The sequence below is a fragment of the Alnus glutinosa genome, chromosome 3 (genome assembly GCF_958979055.1).
Source record: "Alnus glutinosa chromosome 3, dhAlnGlut1.1, whole genome shotgun sequence".
In the NCBI taxonomy this organism is placed as follows: Eukaryota; Viridiplantae; Streptophyta; class Magnoliopsida; order Fagales; family Betulaceae; genus Alnus; species Alnus glutinosa.
The window spans coordinates 3,876,491-3,896,021 of NC_084888.1; the positions used below are offsets into that span (position 1 = coordinate 3,876,491).

At 34.8% G+C, this 19,531-nt stretch overlaps 2 protein-coding genes across 2 annotated transcripts; both read left to right on the plus strand.

The window, feature by feature from the left end:
* The first annotated feature begins 10,577 nt into the window (after nucleotides 1–10,577).
* LOC133863799 (probable receptor-like protein kinase At2g23200) lies at nucleotides 10,578–12,750 on the plus strand. The gene has a single exon (XM_062299898.1). The coding sequence runs from the start codon at nucleotides 10,904–10,906 to the stop codon at nucleotides 12,236–12,238; it is 1,335 nt and encodes a 444-aa protein (XP_062155882.1). The 5' UTR covers nucleotides 10,578–10,903; the 3' UTR covers nucleotides 12,239–12,750.
* Nucleotides 12,751–16,048: 3,298 nt separating this feature from the next.
* Nucleotides 16,049–19,296, plus strand: LOC133863798 (probable receptor-like protein kinase At5g24010). The gene has a single exon (XM_062299897.1). The coding sequence runs from the start codon at nucleotides 16,318–16,320 to the stop codon at nucleotides 18,814–18,816; it is 2,499 nt and encodes an 832-aa protein (XP_062155881.1). The 5' UTR covers nucleotides 16,049–16,317; the 3' UTR covers nucleotides 18,817–19,296.
* Nucleotides 19,297–19,531: the final 235 nt, after the last annotated feature.

The following is a 19,531-nucleotide window of genomic DNA, read 5'->3' on the forward strand; positions in this document are numbered from 1 at the left end:
CCAGTTATCTGCCTCATTCGCCATGTCCCAACCCTATGTTTTTCTTTCTTGTAATCTTTGTTGAAGTACTTCAGAAAAAGAAAAAAAAAAAGTATACATTGCTCGAACTCACTCCTAGATTATTCAATTCCACTTGTTGAGATCACTCGTTAAATCTTATTAACATTTTTTTAGATATTATAGCAAATCAGGACCTTTCTAGCACCACCACGTTGGAGGATTGTTAAATTGTTGTTTTTGGAGACTTTCTTTTTCGCTATGCATTTTAGAAGTTGCCATTATGGTCATTTCTTAAAAATTTAAAAATATATAAAAAAAAAAAAAAAAAAAAAAAAAAAAAAAAGAGAAAAAAGAGAAAAGGAGAAAAGGAGAGTGGGTTTGGAGTGGACGGGTTGGTGAGAAAGAAAAATGTTTCTTGCACACTTTATACACAAAGTATTATGTGGCAAGATTTTTTGTTTACAAAAAAAATAAATAAATAAAAAATAACTTTCTATACAAAGTGCCGAAGACTGTGTCCAAAATGTGTGCAAAAAAAAAAAAAATAATAATAATAATAAAATGGAGGCCATTCTAGCTACCATGGCATGTAGGGTAAAACCTTCGGCTTCTAGAGAGTTTTTAAATTTTGTATCACCTTTCTCATGATGATAATGTGTTTAGGTCGCAAATCTAATGGTTGGAAAGTGATACGAATAGGGGTGTAAACGAGCTGGGCTACTCGTGAGCTTACTCGAGATCGGCTCGAATAAACTCGACTCGTGCTCGAATCGATTATTAAATGAGCTACTCGTGAACACGAAATTAGGGCTCGATTATTAAACGATACAAACTCGTATAAACTCGGCTCGACTCGATTAAAGCTCGTGAACCCGCTCGTATAAGGATCGACTCGTTTATTAAAGCTCGACTCGTGTGTGTATACATATATTAATTTGTTAATTATAACTTATTTTTATAATATAGTATATTAATAAACAATCATTAGTCAGTACAATATATTAATTGGTTATAATTTATTAGTTATATATATACAAAATAGTAAAAGTAAATAATATCAATACTTAATTGTTAGTCATAGAATATAATGACAATCCATATACTAATCATATTATTCATGTAATATAATATGATTATATGACTATATGATTATATAATAATATAACATTGTATCATTTGATAAGTAATCACTTTATCATATGTTATAAGTATTATCATTAGATATTTACTAATCATTACATCTCTTGATCCAAAATTTAAGATCTAAGATCATATGGATTATTAGATCATGTTAATATGTTAAATACAATATTATATGATAATAGTTAGACCATATGATCATATGATATTAGTATTATTAGTAGATGGTTAAGAATTATAATAATTATGATTTATGATTCATAATAATCCTACTTAATTACTTATCATAGCTGGGCAATGTGATGAGATGTTCCCATGTGATCCTTGAAGGGGATTATTTGGGGGTGGTTTCAACATTGCAGCAAGATGCACCATGTTGGAGTAGTGTGGGACAGTTAATTGAAGACACGTTCAGGTTTGCAACAATTTCACTCCTTTATTAATCATGTTAAGAGAGATGTTAACCAAGTCGCTCACTGTTTAGCTAAATTAGCTATCTCTTAATTATTAGATACCAGTTGGTTAGAGGAGTGTCATTCCATTATTCAGGATGTTGTCTTACGGGATGTAACTCTTGCTAAGCAAGAGTATTGATCAATAATATCCATAAACTTTCTTCACAAAAAAAAAAAAAAAAATACTTATCATAGGTTCATAGATAGTCTCATGATTCAAATGATACGATATAAATGATATTATTCATAATTCATATATATATATATATATATATATATATATATATATATATATATATATATATATATATATATATATATATATATATAATGTCATAAGTATACAAATTCATACTAATATAATGGTTAAGTATTTAGATACTTAGATATACTCATACATTGATACACTAATTAAGTATGATTTAAGATTTTAAGTATTTAATAATTTCTATTAATATTTAGATACAATGACTAGGTATATAGATTACACAAGCAAGCTAGTATGAATTCAAATTAATCATATGATATTATGACACTTCTGAAACATAATCATATTATTCATATATAATAACAATGTGATTCATATAATCATAAATTAAGTTATTAAGATTAGAATTACCAATATGTTAATTAAGTTATTAGTATTTGAATCTTATAATTATAAAATATCTTGAAAAAAATGCAAATATGAGAATGAGATTGACCAAATCCACATAATAAATCAAGATTACACACCCAAAAGGCATTGTGTATATAATTTGTGTGCTAATAACATATCTCACTTTAATTTATTAAGTGTCTAATTATATAAACAATTTTTTTTAAAGTTGAAATGGTGTGTTTTGTTAGAATTTTCTAAAAATGAAACGGTGCGTCATGCGTTTTACGAGTCTTCAAATTTTTTTTATTAAATTATACATTGTTGATTTTAATTTTTTTTATATTTTTTTTACGCATGGTTTATCTCGACTGTGCGATTGGTTTATTTTCAATCACAAGCATTCACTTTTCATGGTAAGTTATAGTTGTAACGCAGCTTACACAAGAATTTTTACGGTGTCTCGACACGCATCCATTGTTTCTTATGTGTCTTAAAGGCAAGCAGTGAGAACTCAGGCAACCACGTAATGAGATAATTATATGCTAAGAATTAAGGTGTTAGTTTATATTAATATATTAATGTTTTTTTTCTTCATCTTGTAAACAACATTATATTTACATTATGTATTATATTTACAAAGCTATTGATTATTTGATTAATTGTTAATTATTTTCATTAAAATGGATTAATTGTTGACATATTAATATAGTAGTCTATTAGATTATATAATCATACAATACACACACCCAATACACCTCCCATCTGACACATTCACGTGGGACGAAAACTCATTTTTCACCTACTATGAATGTGCATTTTCTTTTTACACATGGATGGTAGGATTTTATTGGTGTTCAACATATTTAATTATCCTATGGTCTACTTACCAGGTTTTACCACATGCATAATATACTCGAAACAGACAATAAGTTTGTCAATGAAAATGTTTCAGTTCTTTGATTCGATCACCTAATTGTCACTTCTCTGACTCCTCGAGCTCCACATTAGTCCATTCAGCAAAAAATCAATTATCACGCTACTCCTTTTCTTCTTCCACCTCTTCTCTCTTCTACAAACTTGTTCTATCTTCTCTCTTTTTCACGCAATATCCCTGCCATCCGAAAATGCTCCACCTCATCCAAGGAGATATACAGACCGAAAAAATGAGAGAGAGCTCCCGCTGGCGAGGAAAAAGAAGAAGAGGGCGAAGCCAAGGAGGAGGTTTGACAGTTTGGAGCTGGCATCGATGCAGCTCTATAATTTAAGTTGTATTCTCTGTAATTTAAGTATGCGCAATTAGCCAATGGTTGTATTCTCTATGACACTTACAATGGCCGACGAAGCACAGCAACGTTGCCGTCCACTGGTTCTCGCATCATTACCACCGGCTTCTCCGCGCCAATCGCGCCCCAGCCGCCTCCATCCTACAACAACGTAGGTGGCGGGACGCTCGCCAAGCAGCGAGGCCAGGAGGTCGCTGTACGCCTCTTCAACAACTCTAGTGCCGGTATATTCTATTTTCCTGTCATTTGCTTTTCTGAATTTTTTGTAGGGGATTTGTTGGTTGGTTTTAGGGTTGGGCCGAGCTCGAGCCGAGTACTCGAGCTCGAGATCGACCAAAATGATCGAGTTCGAGTTCGAGCTCGATCAGTAATTTGTTCATAGCGAGCCGATCTCGCACACCAAATCTAGGCTCGTGTCGAGCTCGAGCTCGATCTCGAGCTTCAAACCAAAATAAACGAGCCGATCCCGAACAGCCAATACCCGCTCAGGATTGGCTCGTTTACACCCCTGGATACGAACCTTGATGATGTGTATATGCATAAGAACATAATTTTTTTTAAAAAAAAATTAATGCATGCAATGCTATATGGTTGATGATGTGCAAATTTTAATACTCGCAAGCGCACGAATCGTTTGCAATATAGTGTATGTGCGAGTGCGAGATCGTATCCACAGGGAATTGCGTTGCCAAAATTAATTTTTATTTAAACTAATCCTATTTTAACCTAGTTCCAAATTTAGGGGTTTTTGATAAAATAAAACATAAACAAAAATAATGAAAATAAAGGGGTCTAGGGTTTTGGAATCCACACTCACCAAATCACAACAACCTAATCTCATGCTCATCACACATATTTTGAGGTTTTCACATACAAATCTTAGGTATGCTCTACATTGCTTCAAAAATCATTTAAATCATTCAATGAATCCGTTCATTGCACAAATCACAAAAGATATTAGGATTAAACCAAATCATCAAATGTATTAGTCGAACGAAACACAATGAATATCCAATGTTTTGATAGATGAAAAAACCAAGCCATCAATTTAATGAAACTTATTCCACATCATCACTTGTATCCGGAAACCACAAGAGATATCAAAACATCATCTCAAAAAATCGAAGTAGAACAATTAGAAATCAAAACCCATAAACTCAAATAGCATAAACAAGCATGAAACTCAGTTTCTCTTCAATGGTGAGGTTTCATCCTCAACCCTAAACGAAAATATTAGCTACCCATGATAAAATAACTACAACCTAAAACATTAAATTAAAAGCATAAAAATTAAACACTTACAAATAAAAAATGGAAGAACAACTAGAAGAGAGACTTGGTGCGTGAGGGCTGTGCCCCATTCCACACACACCTTCCTACCTCAGAGAAGAGAGAAATATATACTGCAAGCTTGCCAAAAATTAAAGAGAAAAACAATAAAGAAACGAAATGCAAAATGGTGCCACTGCCCTTCACTTTCCGGAATTCTTGCTGAATCTGCAGGTTGTCTCTTTTCTGCTACCCTTTCACGTGATTCTCCACACTTTAGTTCATCCAGCACACACATCTTTCAATGGTCTAACAGGAAACCAAGAAGAGGAAAAATCTGTTGGTCTGTGTGTGTGTCTGCTGGGTGTGCTGCCCTAGTCTTGGACAATTCGGTGCTGGTCTTTGGGTGTTGCTGGACGTGCATGAGCTGCTGTCCATGAGAGCTGCTGGTGCTGCAGAGTGCTGCAGGTTGCTGTCTGGCGTGGAGGTGTGCTGCAGGTGCTGCTGTCCAAGCTGTCAAGTGCTGCAGAATGCTGTCCAAGTGCTGCAGAATGCTTTCCAGAAGATGCTGCTGGTGAGGTGGACAGGTGCAGCCCATGCTGCTGTTCAGCAGTGTTTCTGCCCTTTGCAGGTGCTGCCAGCTGCTTTGGAGGATGGTGCAGGTCACATGTATGTGCTGCTAGGCGTGGACTGCTGCATAGAGAGAAGGTGCCGTGTGGTTTGTTGTTTGCAGTGAGCTGTCTAAGTAGTTGGAGATGTGCTGCCAGGCGTGGAAAAGCTGTCCAGCAACTGCAAGTGCTATCCAGGTGAAAACAAATGTGCTGCCCAGCTTTGGGGAGACAAGGAATGGGACAAAAAAAATAAAATAAGAGAGATGGACAAACTTCTGGATTTTCGAGATGATCTAACGACTAAAATTAAAACAGCCATATCTTTTTGTATGTATCTCCAAAAAGGCTGAAACTTGTTGGGTTGGAAAGCTGACATCTTGAACTTCAATTTAGACCTAAGAAACTCTCAAAACGGATAGCATTTGGTCCTGACATGATAAGTCTAAACCTAGTAGTCTGCTGCATCCGAATTTTCTTGTATGTTGCTTGAATTATATCATTTCTCTCTTATTGTCCTACAAAACATAAAAAACACTAAAACTAACCAAAGCATCAAAAAATAACAAAGCTAAAAGTTTAACTAATGTAAATTAAGGGGTCTAAATATGCACTTTTTGGCACTCATCAGTTGATTATGAGTAGTTAATGTAGTATGTTTTTAAATTTTAAATTGTCTTTCATAATTTTGGAGAGTAATAAATTGTGAGATCATAATTATCTTATATTAAATTTAAATCTAGTTACTCAATAAGAAACAAAATATTGGAGAACAGTACAACATGGCCGACGGCTAGCCACGCGTACAACATTTGCTATTCAGTGATTCCTTAGGCCATCTCCAGCAGACTAGTTACTTTAATCAAAAGAATCAAATTTGACTATTTTGAACATTTTTTCTCCTCCAACAGATTAGCCACTATAACTTTTTCTCTTCAACATTGAACAGTGAATCTGTTTATGAATTTTTTATTAATATTTTCTCTTTCTCTCTCTCTCTCCCTCTCCCTCTCTATCATTTAATAAAAGAAAATGATTAAAAAATAATATTTTAATGAAATGAAGAGTAGAATAAAGAGTATTGTTGGAGTGTTTTTAACTGTTGGAGTAGTTAAAGTAAATATTTGTAATTTTTGAGTAGCTACTTTAACTTTAACTGCTGGAGATGGCCTTATAAGGTATTTTATGCAACTTTTCCTGTTTATAAAAATGCTAAAAAAAAAAAAAAAAATCCTTATTCTAGTCCATGAAGATTCAAACATGTGACCTTTTTAAGAAAGCACAATAAATTATTATAATGACACTTGTCATTAATTTAGACCGAAACTTATTCGTTAGAAAAAAATAAAATTGAAAGGACACTTGTTGCATCTTGAGGGACCCTAGCTTGTGCTTGGGTTTTAATTCCTCGCAGCAGAACGGGCTACAGAATGCGGCCAAATTATGTTTACGCATGCATGCATAAATGAGGATTTTCTTTAATCATATATATAGAAATAGTTTTGTGTTTGCTGATGCATCTGTACAAAGTAGCCGCCAAGTTTGGACAAATAGCTCTATCGGTACTCTTGTTTGAGAATCTTGAAGTGTAGCATAGAGCTAGCAGAGCTACAAGGAGCCGTAAGCACTTGCTGCGAATTGCGAAGGTAGTAAAAATATTAGGTTCATTGCACATCAACAAGCATTTGGCTGTTGAGAAATATAAAATATTTTTCAAGATGGAGTCCGGTAGGATAGTTTTTGGTACGGTGTAAATGGTACGTTCTTCGATGTTCTTCACGTTCTCACGATTATTGCAAAACAATTAAAAACTGACCCCATGTCTTCTTGTTTTCTCTTAGGGTTTTCTCCTTATCTCCGGGATGGCCCCATGCCTTCTGAATGTTAAAAAATATATTCTCCATATATTAGGGGATTTGATTTCAGAGATTTATTGTAATTATTTGATTATAATCAAATCAATCAAATCACATTGATTGATTACGTACCATTGATTGATTTGTTTGTAATCAGATTTGATAGTATTCAAATAAATCAATCACATTGATTGATTACCATACTTATTTTTTGGTTGTCTTATTGGTTGCAGCTTGTTAGTCTCTCTCTCTCTCTCATAAAACATAGACTAATTATATACATAGTCCTTAATTGGTGTCTAATATATGGGTGCAGGTGTATCATTTTCAAGGGGAGCTGAAGCAAGGGTGACAGTGCAAAAAAGTCCATGTAGTCGCGATGTTGAGTGCTTTAATCAGATTCCTTGTCCGTTTGGCCTCCAACTTTGTCTCAAAGGAAAATGCAAATGCTTGGGAGGCCGGCCTCCTGCTAATATTTAGGATGCTATTCATAAATAATAAAAATAAAAAATAATTATAAGCAATCTTGTTTGTCGATCAATCCTCAAGTAGAGATGTCGTAGGAGTTATCTTAGCATCCTACTAAATTAAATGAGATATATGGAGGGTAAGATATATGGAGGGTAAGATATCGTAGGAGTTATCTTATTGGTAAGAATTTGGACGATTTTTGAATTTCTTAAATCATACTAGCTGCTTATGTAAAGAGTTCACATCTATAGTATTTTTGTACATATAATTGGTTCTCCATTTACTCTTAATTTCTTTGAAAAGAATCAGCATTAATAATTTTTTAACATTCTTGGTCTCATTATACAGGTCTTCTAATTTTTTATAATATTCATAGCAAGAGAGAGATTTGTTTCCTGGTTTGTTGTGGCAATTGATGTGGTTTCCTAATTTTGTGTGCGCGCTAGCTGTTTGAGATTTCCTTTCCTTGTGAGGTTGAGTGTGATATATATGGAGATTCCTCATTGATATTGTCTACCCTTTTTAATTGATGCCTTCTTTCTTCTTTCTTCTTAAGCTTTGTTTTGCTATGGAAACCATATATATATATTAAATTGATGCCATCCAATTTATTTGTCTATATCAATGCAATGTTTATTAGAGCATCAAATATTGTGGCCTAGATTCTCTATCAGATATCCTCCCTAATTTTTTCAGGGTGATTCAATTCTCCTTGTTTTGCCTGTCCCTTTTTCAATGGATCACAATGCCAATTAGGAGAAAAATGTTTAGTTTTATTTAATTTCTTACAAATTTCTTGTTCATAAAAAGAGATGTGCAAATGCACTATTGAATCTAGCTATGAGACAACATATAAGTTTCACATATTTAATAATAAATTTGCAAAAAAAAAAAAAAAAAAAAAAGTATAAATGATGTGCAAAAAAATGACACCAAATAGGGATTTGATTCTTGTACAACACCAATACAACAACTATACAACAACCCCTCACATTAGGGTGGGCCCCAGTATGTAGGACCTACCCTCATGTGAGGGATTGTTGTACAGTTGTTGTATTGGTGTTGTAAATCTAACATTTTCCTTAGAACATATATGTAAGAAAACAAATTTAATGGTTGATCATAAAAAAATTAGTTAGAGTTGTGTAAGAATTATTACTAGGGTATGATATACAGAGAGTTAGTTAAAAAAAAATAAAATAAAAAAAAATAAAAAAAAAAAATTACTGGAGGAATAAGATTAATTACTTTTCACCTACGAGTTGGCTTCAAAGTTTATTTTCTTTCCCTTTTGTGTGCGTGCATGTACATGAGTCTTCACCAAACAAGAGGAAATTTAAGATGTTATCATCATAGCCATGAACTTCTAGCTAGCTTGTTGCATCCACAAAGGTCGCTATTAAACTTCTTTCTTGTCCAACGTGGATTTTCAAGCACACTATATATTTAGGTTTCTACTCAAATTAATCCATGCAAATTAAGTGAATTCTTAGAGAAACATTAATCAACGATAATTAACCAAAATCATCAATTCCTTACTGGCCCTGATTATTAGAGAAACACTAAAATTTTCTGTTTTGGCTGTATTGAAAGACAATTAATCATCTCAAATATTTGAGAAAACTTTACTTACACCTCTTAAGTACAAACAGTTTTACAATTAATTATAACCTCGATATTACTGCAGCACAATTGATAATCGGTACTATGTACGTCATGGGAAACAAAATTGCAGTGGTAATCGTCATCATATAATTTATTACAAATTTGCAAATTTCTTAACTTTTGAGATTATGATCGTAAAATTACTTGTATTTTAAAGAAGTTTCTCACAAATATTTTAAGAAATCTATAATGACATTGACAGAATGACCTATTTAAAATTAAAGAAAAATTTAAAAACTTAATTATTGTCAAAATTGAAAACTTTGGGATTAAATTGAAATATCAAGAAAATTTAAGGACTAAATTGGAATTTTCATTATATAAAAAAAAAAAAAAAAAAAAAGAGAGAGGAGGAAATTGCAAAGGACTATTGCATACGTCATTGCGTAAAATTATCAAACTTTCTTCTGGACGTGGCGTTCTGGACAGCAAACCAGGCACACATGACACAACACAACGTATTGGATTCTCATAATCTAAACCATTTTAACCAAAAAAAAAAAAAAAAACGGAGGCATTTTGACCATTTTAACCAAAAACCAAAAAATAGAAATTAAAAAATTAAAAGGGACTGAAACATGTAATATCAAAATGCAAATTTTCAACTTTGAGGTTATAATTGTAAAATCATTTATACTTCATGAGGAGGGCTTTTTCGTCCGGCCATAAGTCATAAAAGAGGTATGCTATGGTGTTTACACAATAAAGCTTGTCATTAGAGGGCACAGAGAACTTAATTTATGCCTGAGACCTTACAAAAATTATTTTCTAATACAAATTAGCCTCCTAATTTGAACAAATAACTCTATTGACGCTTGTTTGAGAGGCTATTTTAATTTACTGTTCGAATTTGGTTCCATTTGATTAACTAAGAATATAATATCACGTCTTTTAAAATCGATTATAAATGATATGAAATTATATACATTCTACTAAATTTATAAAAAAATCTAATACGTATGTACCAGGAAATGACCTGAGAATTAAGAGGCCACCTAATTTTGAACAATTCCTACTCTTTGTACAGTTTCAAATCCGTGAACAAAATAAGCTTACGACTTATCCCTTACGCAAGACTAATATGTCGATTACTCTTGTCCTTTTGCTTTCAGTGGTCCAGTACTCTCAGCAGTCAGTCCATCAAAGTAGGTCCGGGTGCATCTTCCTCCTCTTTTCCCTGCTCGGTAAATGCATGGAAGACTTTTCTTCTTTGGAAATTGGACGCTTACTTTTCAAACATCGAAGTCAAGAACAGACTTCTTGTACATCTGCTCGTGACAAATTATTAATTGTCATCCACAAGATTGCTTCCTCCATCTTTAGCTGATAAGGCTCGCTTTCAGTCTCCCTCAAGAAAAAAAGCAAAAGCTATAGCAACTCCTACCAATTTTCCATGGAAAAGCTTCATCTCAACGCTATTTGCTAGTCTTTAGATCACTTTCTGCAGTACCATTTGCTAGTCTCTCTGCAATATCTTTCAATCTTTCAGTCTTGGCCTTTTTGTTAGCAACCGCCTTACCCCTTCAATACTCCCATCTCTTAGCTTCATCTCCCCATGGTTGTCTTGCCTTTCTTTCTTCTCCATTTCCTTTCTCTTTTGCTTCTCTCATCAGCTAATTCCACTCTACTAGATGAATATTTCATCAATTGTGGGTCAAAGTCCAACATTACTGTCGGCGGTCGGAACTTCGTTGGTGACCTGAATTCTGGCTCCTTCTCTGTTGGAACAAGCTCTGACGTCAGTGAGACCAACTCAGCAACAGATATGTCTCTCTATCAAACTGCAAGAATTTTCAAAAACCCATCTTCATATGAGTTTGATATCATCGATCATGGCATTTATTATGTTCGTCTCCATTTCTTTCCGTTCATGTCCGGAAAAACTAATCTGACTAAGGCCCAATTCGATGTTTCAACTTCTAATTTTTCGCTGTTGACAAACTTTGGTATTAAAGAGAATAGTAATTCACCTGTGATTGAGGAGTTCTTACTCACTATCAACGGAAGCAAGTTCAGCATCTACTTTACTCCTCACAGAAAATCATTTGCTTTTGTGAGCGCCATAGAAGTCTTTCTAATCCCAGATAAAGACTTCGTCATGGATGATTTTCCTCTAGTTACTGCTGCTGGGAGTAGTGAAACTTACGTTGGCGTACGATCTCAGTTTTTACGCACAATTCACAGGGTCAATGTTGGAGGTCCACAGAACAATGACACACTGTGGAGGACTTGGATACCGGATGATGATTATCTACTTTCCCGAGGATCTTTGAAAAATTGTGTCCCTTATAACGGTACGCTTACGTATGATGTTCTTGGTGCTACTAATTATAGTGCCTCAGATGATGTTTACAGGACTTGCAAAGAATTAAATTCAAATTCGTCCAACATAACTTGGCGTTTTGGTGTAAACAAGAACGCCAGACACCTGGTGAGGCTGCACTTCTGCGATATAGTTAGCGCACGAGCTGATGTTGCGATCAAGTTCAATCTCTCTATTTATAGCAACTTCAGTCAGATGATCTATCCTGACGATGCTAACGAAATAAACTGGCTGGCAGCTCCGTTTTACTATGATTTTGTGGTTGATTCAGATGATTCGGGAGTTATGAATGTTAGTGTAGGGCCTAGGCAGGATTCGTTAGATAAAACTGCCTATCTGAATGGGCTGGAGATTATGGAGTTTATGAAGAAATCAGATGTTCCTATTCACAGAAAGACAAAAAAACGTGTTGTTGTTATAGTTGCTACCGCTTGTGGCGCGGCCTTTGTCTTCGTTTTGGTAGTGCTGTTCTTGTTGGGTTTGAGATACAAGAAAGCAAAGCATGTTGATGGAGTAGGTTCATTGCCAGTGCTCCATGAAAATGAAAAGAGCAGGTTACTAACTTAATCCATCAAATCCGGGTGCTGCATCTATAGCATAGACCTGAACATCCTCTGAAGCCTAAGAATAAGGCAAAACCAAGAAAGAGTCTTTTTTTGGTCCGAGAACAAGTTCCTGCCCATTGTTTACTGGTCAAAGTAGGAGTTTTAGTCCTATTAGAAAAGTTGAGATCTAGAGTCTATATAAATTTGCCATTGCGCTGAAACAAATTAAAGATGAATAACAAAAATCTCAATGCTTTGGTTTATGAAAGTCTTGTCTACCTAAGTTGTTTTCGTTTTCTTCTTGTTCTTTGCACTGCTCAACCCCTGGACAGATTCAAGTTTTAGCCCTGTTTTCAAGTCTTTGCAACCCTAAATCAATTTGAAATCATACTGGCCGGCCAGGAATGAAGGCCAATATCAGAGGCTTCATCAGAGAATGCGAGTTGTGCAGGATGTACGTGTAACTAAAGCTAATTGTAGCTTATCGAGCAATACACATTATTAATAAAAAATAAATAAATAAGAATTTGCTGAGTTGGTATACCTTGAAATTATATTTAAGTCAAATCCACGTAACCCACAAATTATCACTTAATTAATAATTAATGTCTTTTTCAAACTTTTAATTGAGATGATATCCTTTTCAAATTATCAATATTCTGTAATGACGAAAAGACCCTTAATAAAATAAAATTCTTTAAAAAGAAAAAACAGAGAGTGGCCTTCTTCTTTTTTTTTTTTCATTTTTTAAAAATAAAATATTTAATTTTTAAAAAAAAAAAAACTAATATGGGATATTTTTGTCTTATTGTAAAAAATTTAGGGTCATTTTTGTCTTCTTGCTGACTTTGGGAGCTAGACATTGACAATTTTTTAATAATTTGAGAAGAACATTGTTCTAATTAAAAGTTTGAAAAACATTATCAATTAAGTAATAATTTAAGAGGAATATATAAACTTTTTCCTATATTTAACTTATAGGGATAAAATTGGTGTTTCAAGCCATATATTTAGTTGAGTGGAATATAACCTTGGAAAGACAATTGAAAGACAATTGTCAATCAACACGCTTTCATTGCCTCTTTTCTTGAAAGAAAAAAAATTATAAAGTTAAAAAATCAAAAAAATTTAAAACGGAGTATATTTTTAGCCTATTACCCTTCTCAACAATATAAAAAGAAATGAAAATAGTAAACAATGTTTGTTTCCCAAGAAAATGAAGAATAAAAAAAAACTATTGGAAGCTGAAGAGTGGGCAGCTTCTGCTATGACGCGGGTTCAAGGAAGCTGAAGAGTGGGCTTGTAGGCATAAGACGTTGGAAAAAGAAATTAATGGCAGAGCACTGGTTCGTTGGTTGCCTGGGAAAGGGACGAATTGCAGAGAAACAGGAGTGCTCGTGTGAAGTGTGCAAGCCAAATGCTTGGGTGAAAAGTCGTGCAGAATTAATGGAGGGTAGGTGAGATATGAGTTTTCAAAAAAAAAATAAAAAAAAAATGGAGCAACAGGTGCTGGGAATATATATATTATATTAGCCTACCTTCCTTATCAACAAATTTTTTTACCCTTTGCCCCTCTTCATAAAAGTTTTTAGCTCCGTCCCTGACTAGCTCCATAGTGTGTCACGTGTGGCTTGGTTTGACATTTGTGCATAATTCCATTTCCGGAATCATAAACGAGAGCTCAAAGTGTTCTCGAAATTTATTTCTGGGGCTCAGAAAAAATATATTTATTCTTTTGGATGTTTTGAAATGGCTAAATCAGTAGAAATTAATCGATCTAGAATCAAAATGAACTCAAATATATTGAGGTATACTAAAACAATAATTTACTCCTTATGATCAAAGTCATTTAACAGACTTAACAGAAAAGGAGTTAACAATTAATAATCTCAAATATTTGGAAAATTTTTACTTACGTGCACCTTTTAAGCATAAACAATTTTACAATTATAATCTTAAAATTTAAAAATAAAAATTTATAATGTCAATATTTCATATTTCAACTTTCTTTTTTTTTTAATTGTAATATTGATTACTGTAGGAATTAATAGCTTGGCTGGTTGGCTGCCATGGAAAGTGGGATTAGTACTGCCGTGGTAATCATCGTCACAAAATTTAGGGTTAAATATGTTTTTAGTATCTGAGTTTTGAAAACTTTCTTTTTTAGTACTTGAGTTTCAATTTGCATCATAGATGATATTTTCATTTTGTAAAAAGACCAAATTAGAACCTTAGTCAAATTTTTCGTTCAAAAATTAACGGGTTCCACGTCACTGTCACTTAACACCACTAGGAACACGATACTTGTCCCTTCTTACATGTCAACATCCACATAATTGTCAAATCTTCCAAAAATTAATAAATGACTTGGGTGTGTCGTGTAAGCTTGGCAATTTTGACACGACCCGCGAATTTGACACGAACACGACACGAATATAGAGGGTTTGAGTTTAGACTATTACCCGTTTATGACCCATTAATGACCCACCAACCTGTTTATGACTCATTTACGATCCATCAACCCGTTTATAACATATTTATGAAGTGATAATTACATATTTTTTACCAAATTAGTTAAATGGGTTGACACGCTAACCCGATGGGTTGACACGACAACCCAAATTGCCAAGCCTAGTGCCGTGGTAGTAAATTACTTGTACTTTATACTCCGTTTGTTTCGACGTAAAATGATTTCCGTCGTAAAAATGATTTCGAATCATTTTCAGAAAAAATGATTTTCTGAAATATTTTAAGAAACCCATGAGATTGAAGGAATGACTCAATGACCTATTTTAAGAACTTATTAATTGTCAAAATTGAAAACTTTGGGATTAAATTGAAATACAAAGAAAATTTAAGGACTAAATTGGAATTTTCATTATTAAAAAAAAAAAAAAAAAAAAAAGTAGGAAATTGCAAAGGACAATTGCGTACGTCATTGCGTAAAATTATCAAACTTTCTTCTAGACATGGCGTTTTGGGTTAGCAGACTAGGCACACGACACAACACAACCTATCGGATTCTCATTATCTGAACCATTTAACCAAAAAAAAAAATGGAGGCATTTTGACCATTTTAACCAAAAACCAAAAAAAAAAAAAAAGTGGCTGAGACATAAAATACCACATTGCAAATTTTCAACTTTGAGGTTATAATTGTAAAACCATAAATACTTCATGAGGAGGGCTTTTTTTGTCTATAAGTGATCAAAGAGGTATGCTATGGTGTTTACACAATAAAGCTTATCATTAGAGGGCACAGAGAACTTAATTTATGTCTGAGACCTTACAAAAATTATTTTCTAATACAAATTAGCCTCCTAATTTGAACAAATAACTCTATTGACGCTTGTTTGAGAGGCTATTTTAATTTACTGTTCGAATTTGGTTCCATTTAACTAAGAATATAATATCAAGTCATTTAAAATCGATTATAAATGATATGAAAATATATACATTCTACTAAATTTATAAAAAAATCTAATACGTATGTACCAGGAAATGACCTGAGAATTAAGAGGCCACCTAATTTTGAACAATTCCTACTCTTTGTACAGTTTCAAATCCGTGAACAAAATAAGCTTAAGACTTATCCCTTACGCAAGACTTATATGTCGATTACTCCTGTCCTTTTGCTTTCAGTGGTCCAGTACTCTCAGCGGTCAGTCCATCAAAGTAGGTCCGGGTGCATCTTCCTCCTCTTTTCCCTGCTCGGTAGATGTATGGAAGACTTTTCTTCTTTGGAAATTGGAAATGACTTTGACGCTTACTTTTCAAACCTCGAAGTCAAGAACAGACTTCTTCTACATCTGCTCATGACAAATTATTAATTGTCATCCACAAGATTGCTTCCTCCATTTTAGTTGATAAGGTTCGCTTTCAGTCTCCCACAAGAAAAAAAAAAAGGAGAAGAAAAGCTAGCAACTCCTACCAATTTTCCGTGGAAAAGCTTCATCTCAACGCTATTTGCTAGTCTTTTTATCACTTTCTGCAGTACCATTTGCTTGTCTCTCTGCAATATCTTTCAATCTTTCAGTCTTGGCCTTTTTGCAAGCAACCGTCTACCACTTCAATACTCCCATCTCTTAGCTTCATCTCCCCATGGTTGTCTTGCCTTTCTTTCTTCTCCATTTCCTTTCTCTTTTGCTTCTCTCATCAGCTAATTCCACTCTACCAGATGAATATTTCATCAATTGTGGGTCAAAGTCCAACATTACTGTCGGCGGTCGGAACTTCGTTGGTGACTTGAATTCTGGCTCCTTCTCTGTTGGAACAAGCTCTGATGTCAGTGACACCAACTCAGCAACAGATATGTCTCTCTATCAAACTGCAAGAATTTTCAAAAACCCATCTTCATATGAGTTTGATATCATCGATCATGGCATTTATTATGTTCGTCTCCATTTCTTTCCGTTCATGTCCGGGAGTACTAATCTGGCCGATGCCCTATTCGATGTTTCAACTTCTAATTTCTCGTTCTTGTCAACTTCTAAGACCCAATTCGATGTTTCAACTTCTAATTTTTCGCTGTTGACAAACTTTGGTATTAAAGACAATCGTAATTCACCTGTGATTGAGGAGTTCTTACTCACTATCAACGGAAGCAAGTTCAGCATCTACTTTACTCCTCACAGAAAATCATTTGCTTTTGTGAGCGCCATAGAAGTCTTTCTAATCCCAGATAAAGACTTCGTCATGGATGATTTTCCTCTAGTTACTGCTGCTGGGAGTAGTGAAACTTACGTTGGCGTACGATCTCAGTTTTTACGCACAATTCACAGAGTCAATGTTGGTGGTCCACAGAACAATGACACACTGTGGAGGACTTGGATACCGGATGATGATTATCTACTTTCCCAAGGATCTGCGAAAAATTGTGTCCATTATAACGGTACGCTTACGTATGATGTTCTTGGTGCTACTAATCATAGTGCCTCAGATCTTGTTTACAGGACTTGCAAAGAATTAAATTCAAATTCGTCCAACATAACTTGGCGTTTTGGTGTAAACAAGAACACCAGACACCTGGTGAGGCTGCACTTCTGCGATATTGTTAGCGCAGGGAATGCTTTTGTGAGGTTCAATCTCTCTATTTATAGGAACTTCAGTCAGATGATCTACCCTGACGATGCTAAAGGAATCGAGCAGTTGGCAGCTCCATTTTACTATGATTTTGTGGTTGATTCAGATGATTCGGGAGTTATGTATGTTAGTGTGGGGCCTAGGCAGGATTCGTTAGATAAAAATGCCTATCTGAATGGGCTGGAGATTATGGAGTTTATGAAGAAATCGGTTCCTATTCACAGAAAGACAAAAAAACGTGTTGTTATTATAGTTGCTACCGCTTGTGGCGCGGCCTTTGTCTTCGTTTTGGTAGTGCTGTTATTGTTGGGTTTGAGATACAAGAAAGCAAAGCATGTTGATGGAGTAGGTTCATTGCCAGTGCTCCATGGAAAAGGAAATTCTTACGGGAAAGGAAAAACGAATGCCTCCCCTGTTCGTAATGTTGACCTAAATTGGAAGATGAATCTTCTTGAAATACAAGCTGCAACTCATAACTTTGACGCCAAACTCTTAATAGGTGAGGGTGGGTTTGGAAAAGTTTATCAGGGAACTCTTCGGGATGGTACGAAAGTGGCTGTGAAACGAAGTGATCCGAAACATGGGCAGGGCCTTCCGGAATTCGAAACAGAAATCTTGGTCTTATCCAAAATTCGGCATCGCCATCTCGTTTCCTTGAAAGGGTATTGCGAAGAAGGGTCTGAGATGATACTGGTGTATGAATTTATAGAAAAGGGTCCTCTGAGAGATCATCTCTATGATTTGAAGGAGAAGCCTGAGGGGTCATCTAAAAGGTCCAAATTGTCTTGGAAGCAACGGCTTGAAATTTGCATTGGCTCGGCAAAGGGCCTTCATTACCTCCACACTTCTTCAGCTGGGGGAATCATTCACCGTGATGTTAAGTCAACAAATATCTTGCTGAATGAACAGTACGTGGCTAAAGTTGCTGACTTTGGCCTTTCAAGATCAGGGCCTCTCGATCCAAACCATTTCAGTACTGTTGGCATAAAGGGTAGCTTTGGTTATGTGGATCCTGAATATTTTAGAACCTTTGAGTTCACAGACAAATCTGATGTCTACTCCTTTGGCGTTGTACTTCTTGAGGTGCTTTGTGCCAGACCAGCTATAATTGACTCGCCCAAGAGGGAGGAGGTGAACCTGGCCGAATGGGGGATGTTTTGGCAGAAGAAAGGGAAACTTGAAAGGATTATCGATCCGTTGTTAGTGGGAGAAATTAACGCTGATTCACTTAGAAAATTTGGTGAAATAGTTGAGAAGTGTTTGAAGGATGATGGAGCTGGCCGGCCATCCATGCTTGATGTGCAGTGGGACTTGGAATATGCACTGCAGCTTCAACAAACTGCATTGCACAAAGAAACCCTTGACGACAGTACAACAAATGCTTTTTTGGAATTGCCTGTGCCTTCTGATAGCGTCCCAGATTGGGAAGATGATCATGTGCTCCGATCAGGAGATGATGGTTCGGAGACAACAGATAGTGGAGTGTTCTCTCAGATGAGGATTGATGGTGCCAGATAATTAATCTCTACTGCTTTAGGGTACGCTCATGTCATTTTCATTATCAGTGTGGAGTGTCTCGTATTGTTAAATGTATCTTTGTGCTTTGTTTGTTTACTCGATGCTGCAAATGTAATATCTATTGAACATCAAGCATCTGGCTATTAAGAAAGTGAAAAATTAAGGGCACGCGATAGCTATATTAGAGGATAAACCTCAGCAACAAGTTAACCACTCATCAGCATCAACAAGTCTGCAGCAACCTCACCATCTCTGCATCAACAAGTCTTCCACAATCACAAGTCACCACTCAGCAAGCCATCCCCAAATCTGCAGCAGCCACTCCTCTACCTCAACCCATACCTTCAAGCCATACCTATTTGTATTTCTCCTTTAGTTTATGTTTTTGTACTCTGGTCTTTACCCTTTTATTAAGTCTATATATTAGACTACTTTGTAATCAAGCAAGTAATGAAAATCTAGTAATAATGTAGTCCTTAATTTCTTCCTGTGTTCTTCCTCTTCTCCTTCCTCTTGATTTCTCTGTTTCTGTCATTCTTTTTATCTTATGATAAGCTAGACCCGAAATCGAATAATTATTTTGTTATTTGGTTGAGTTAGAAATACTTATTCTTACAAAATGAAGAATAGCTATTCTAATTTCTAAGACCCCAAAATGACTAAAAAACTTTCTTTCTTTCTTTCTTTCTTTCTTTCTTCTTTCTTTTTTTTTTTT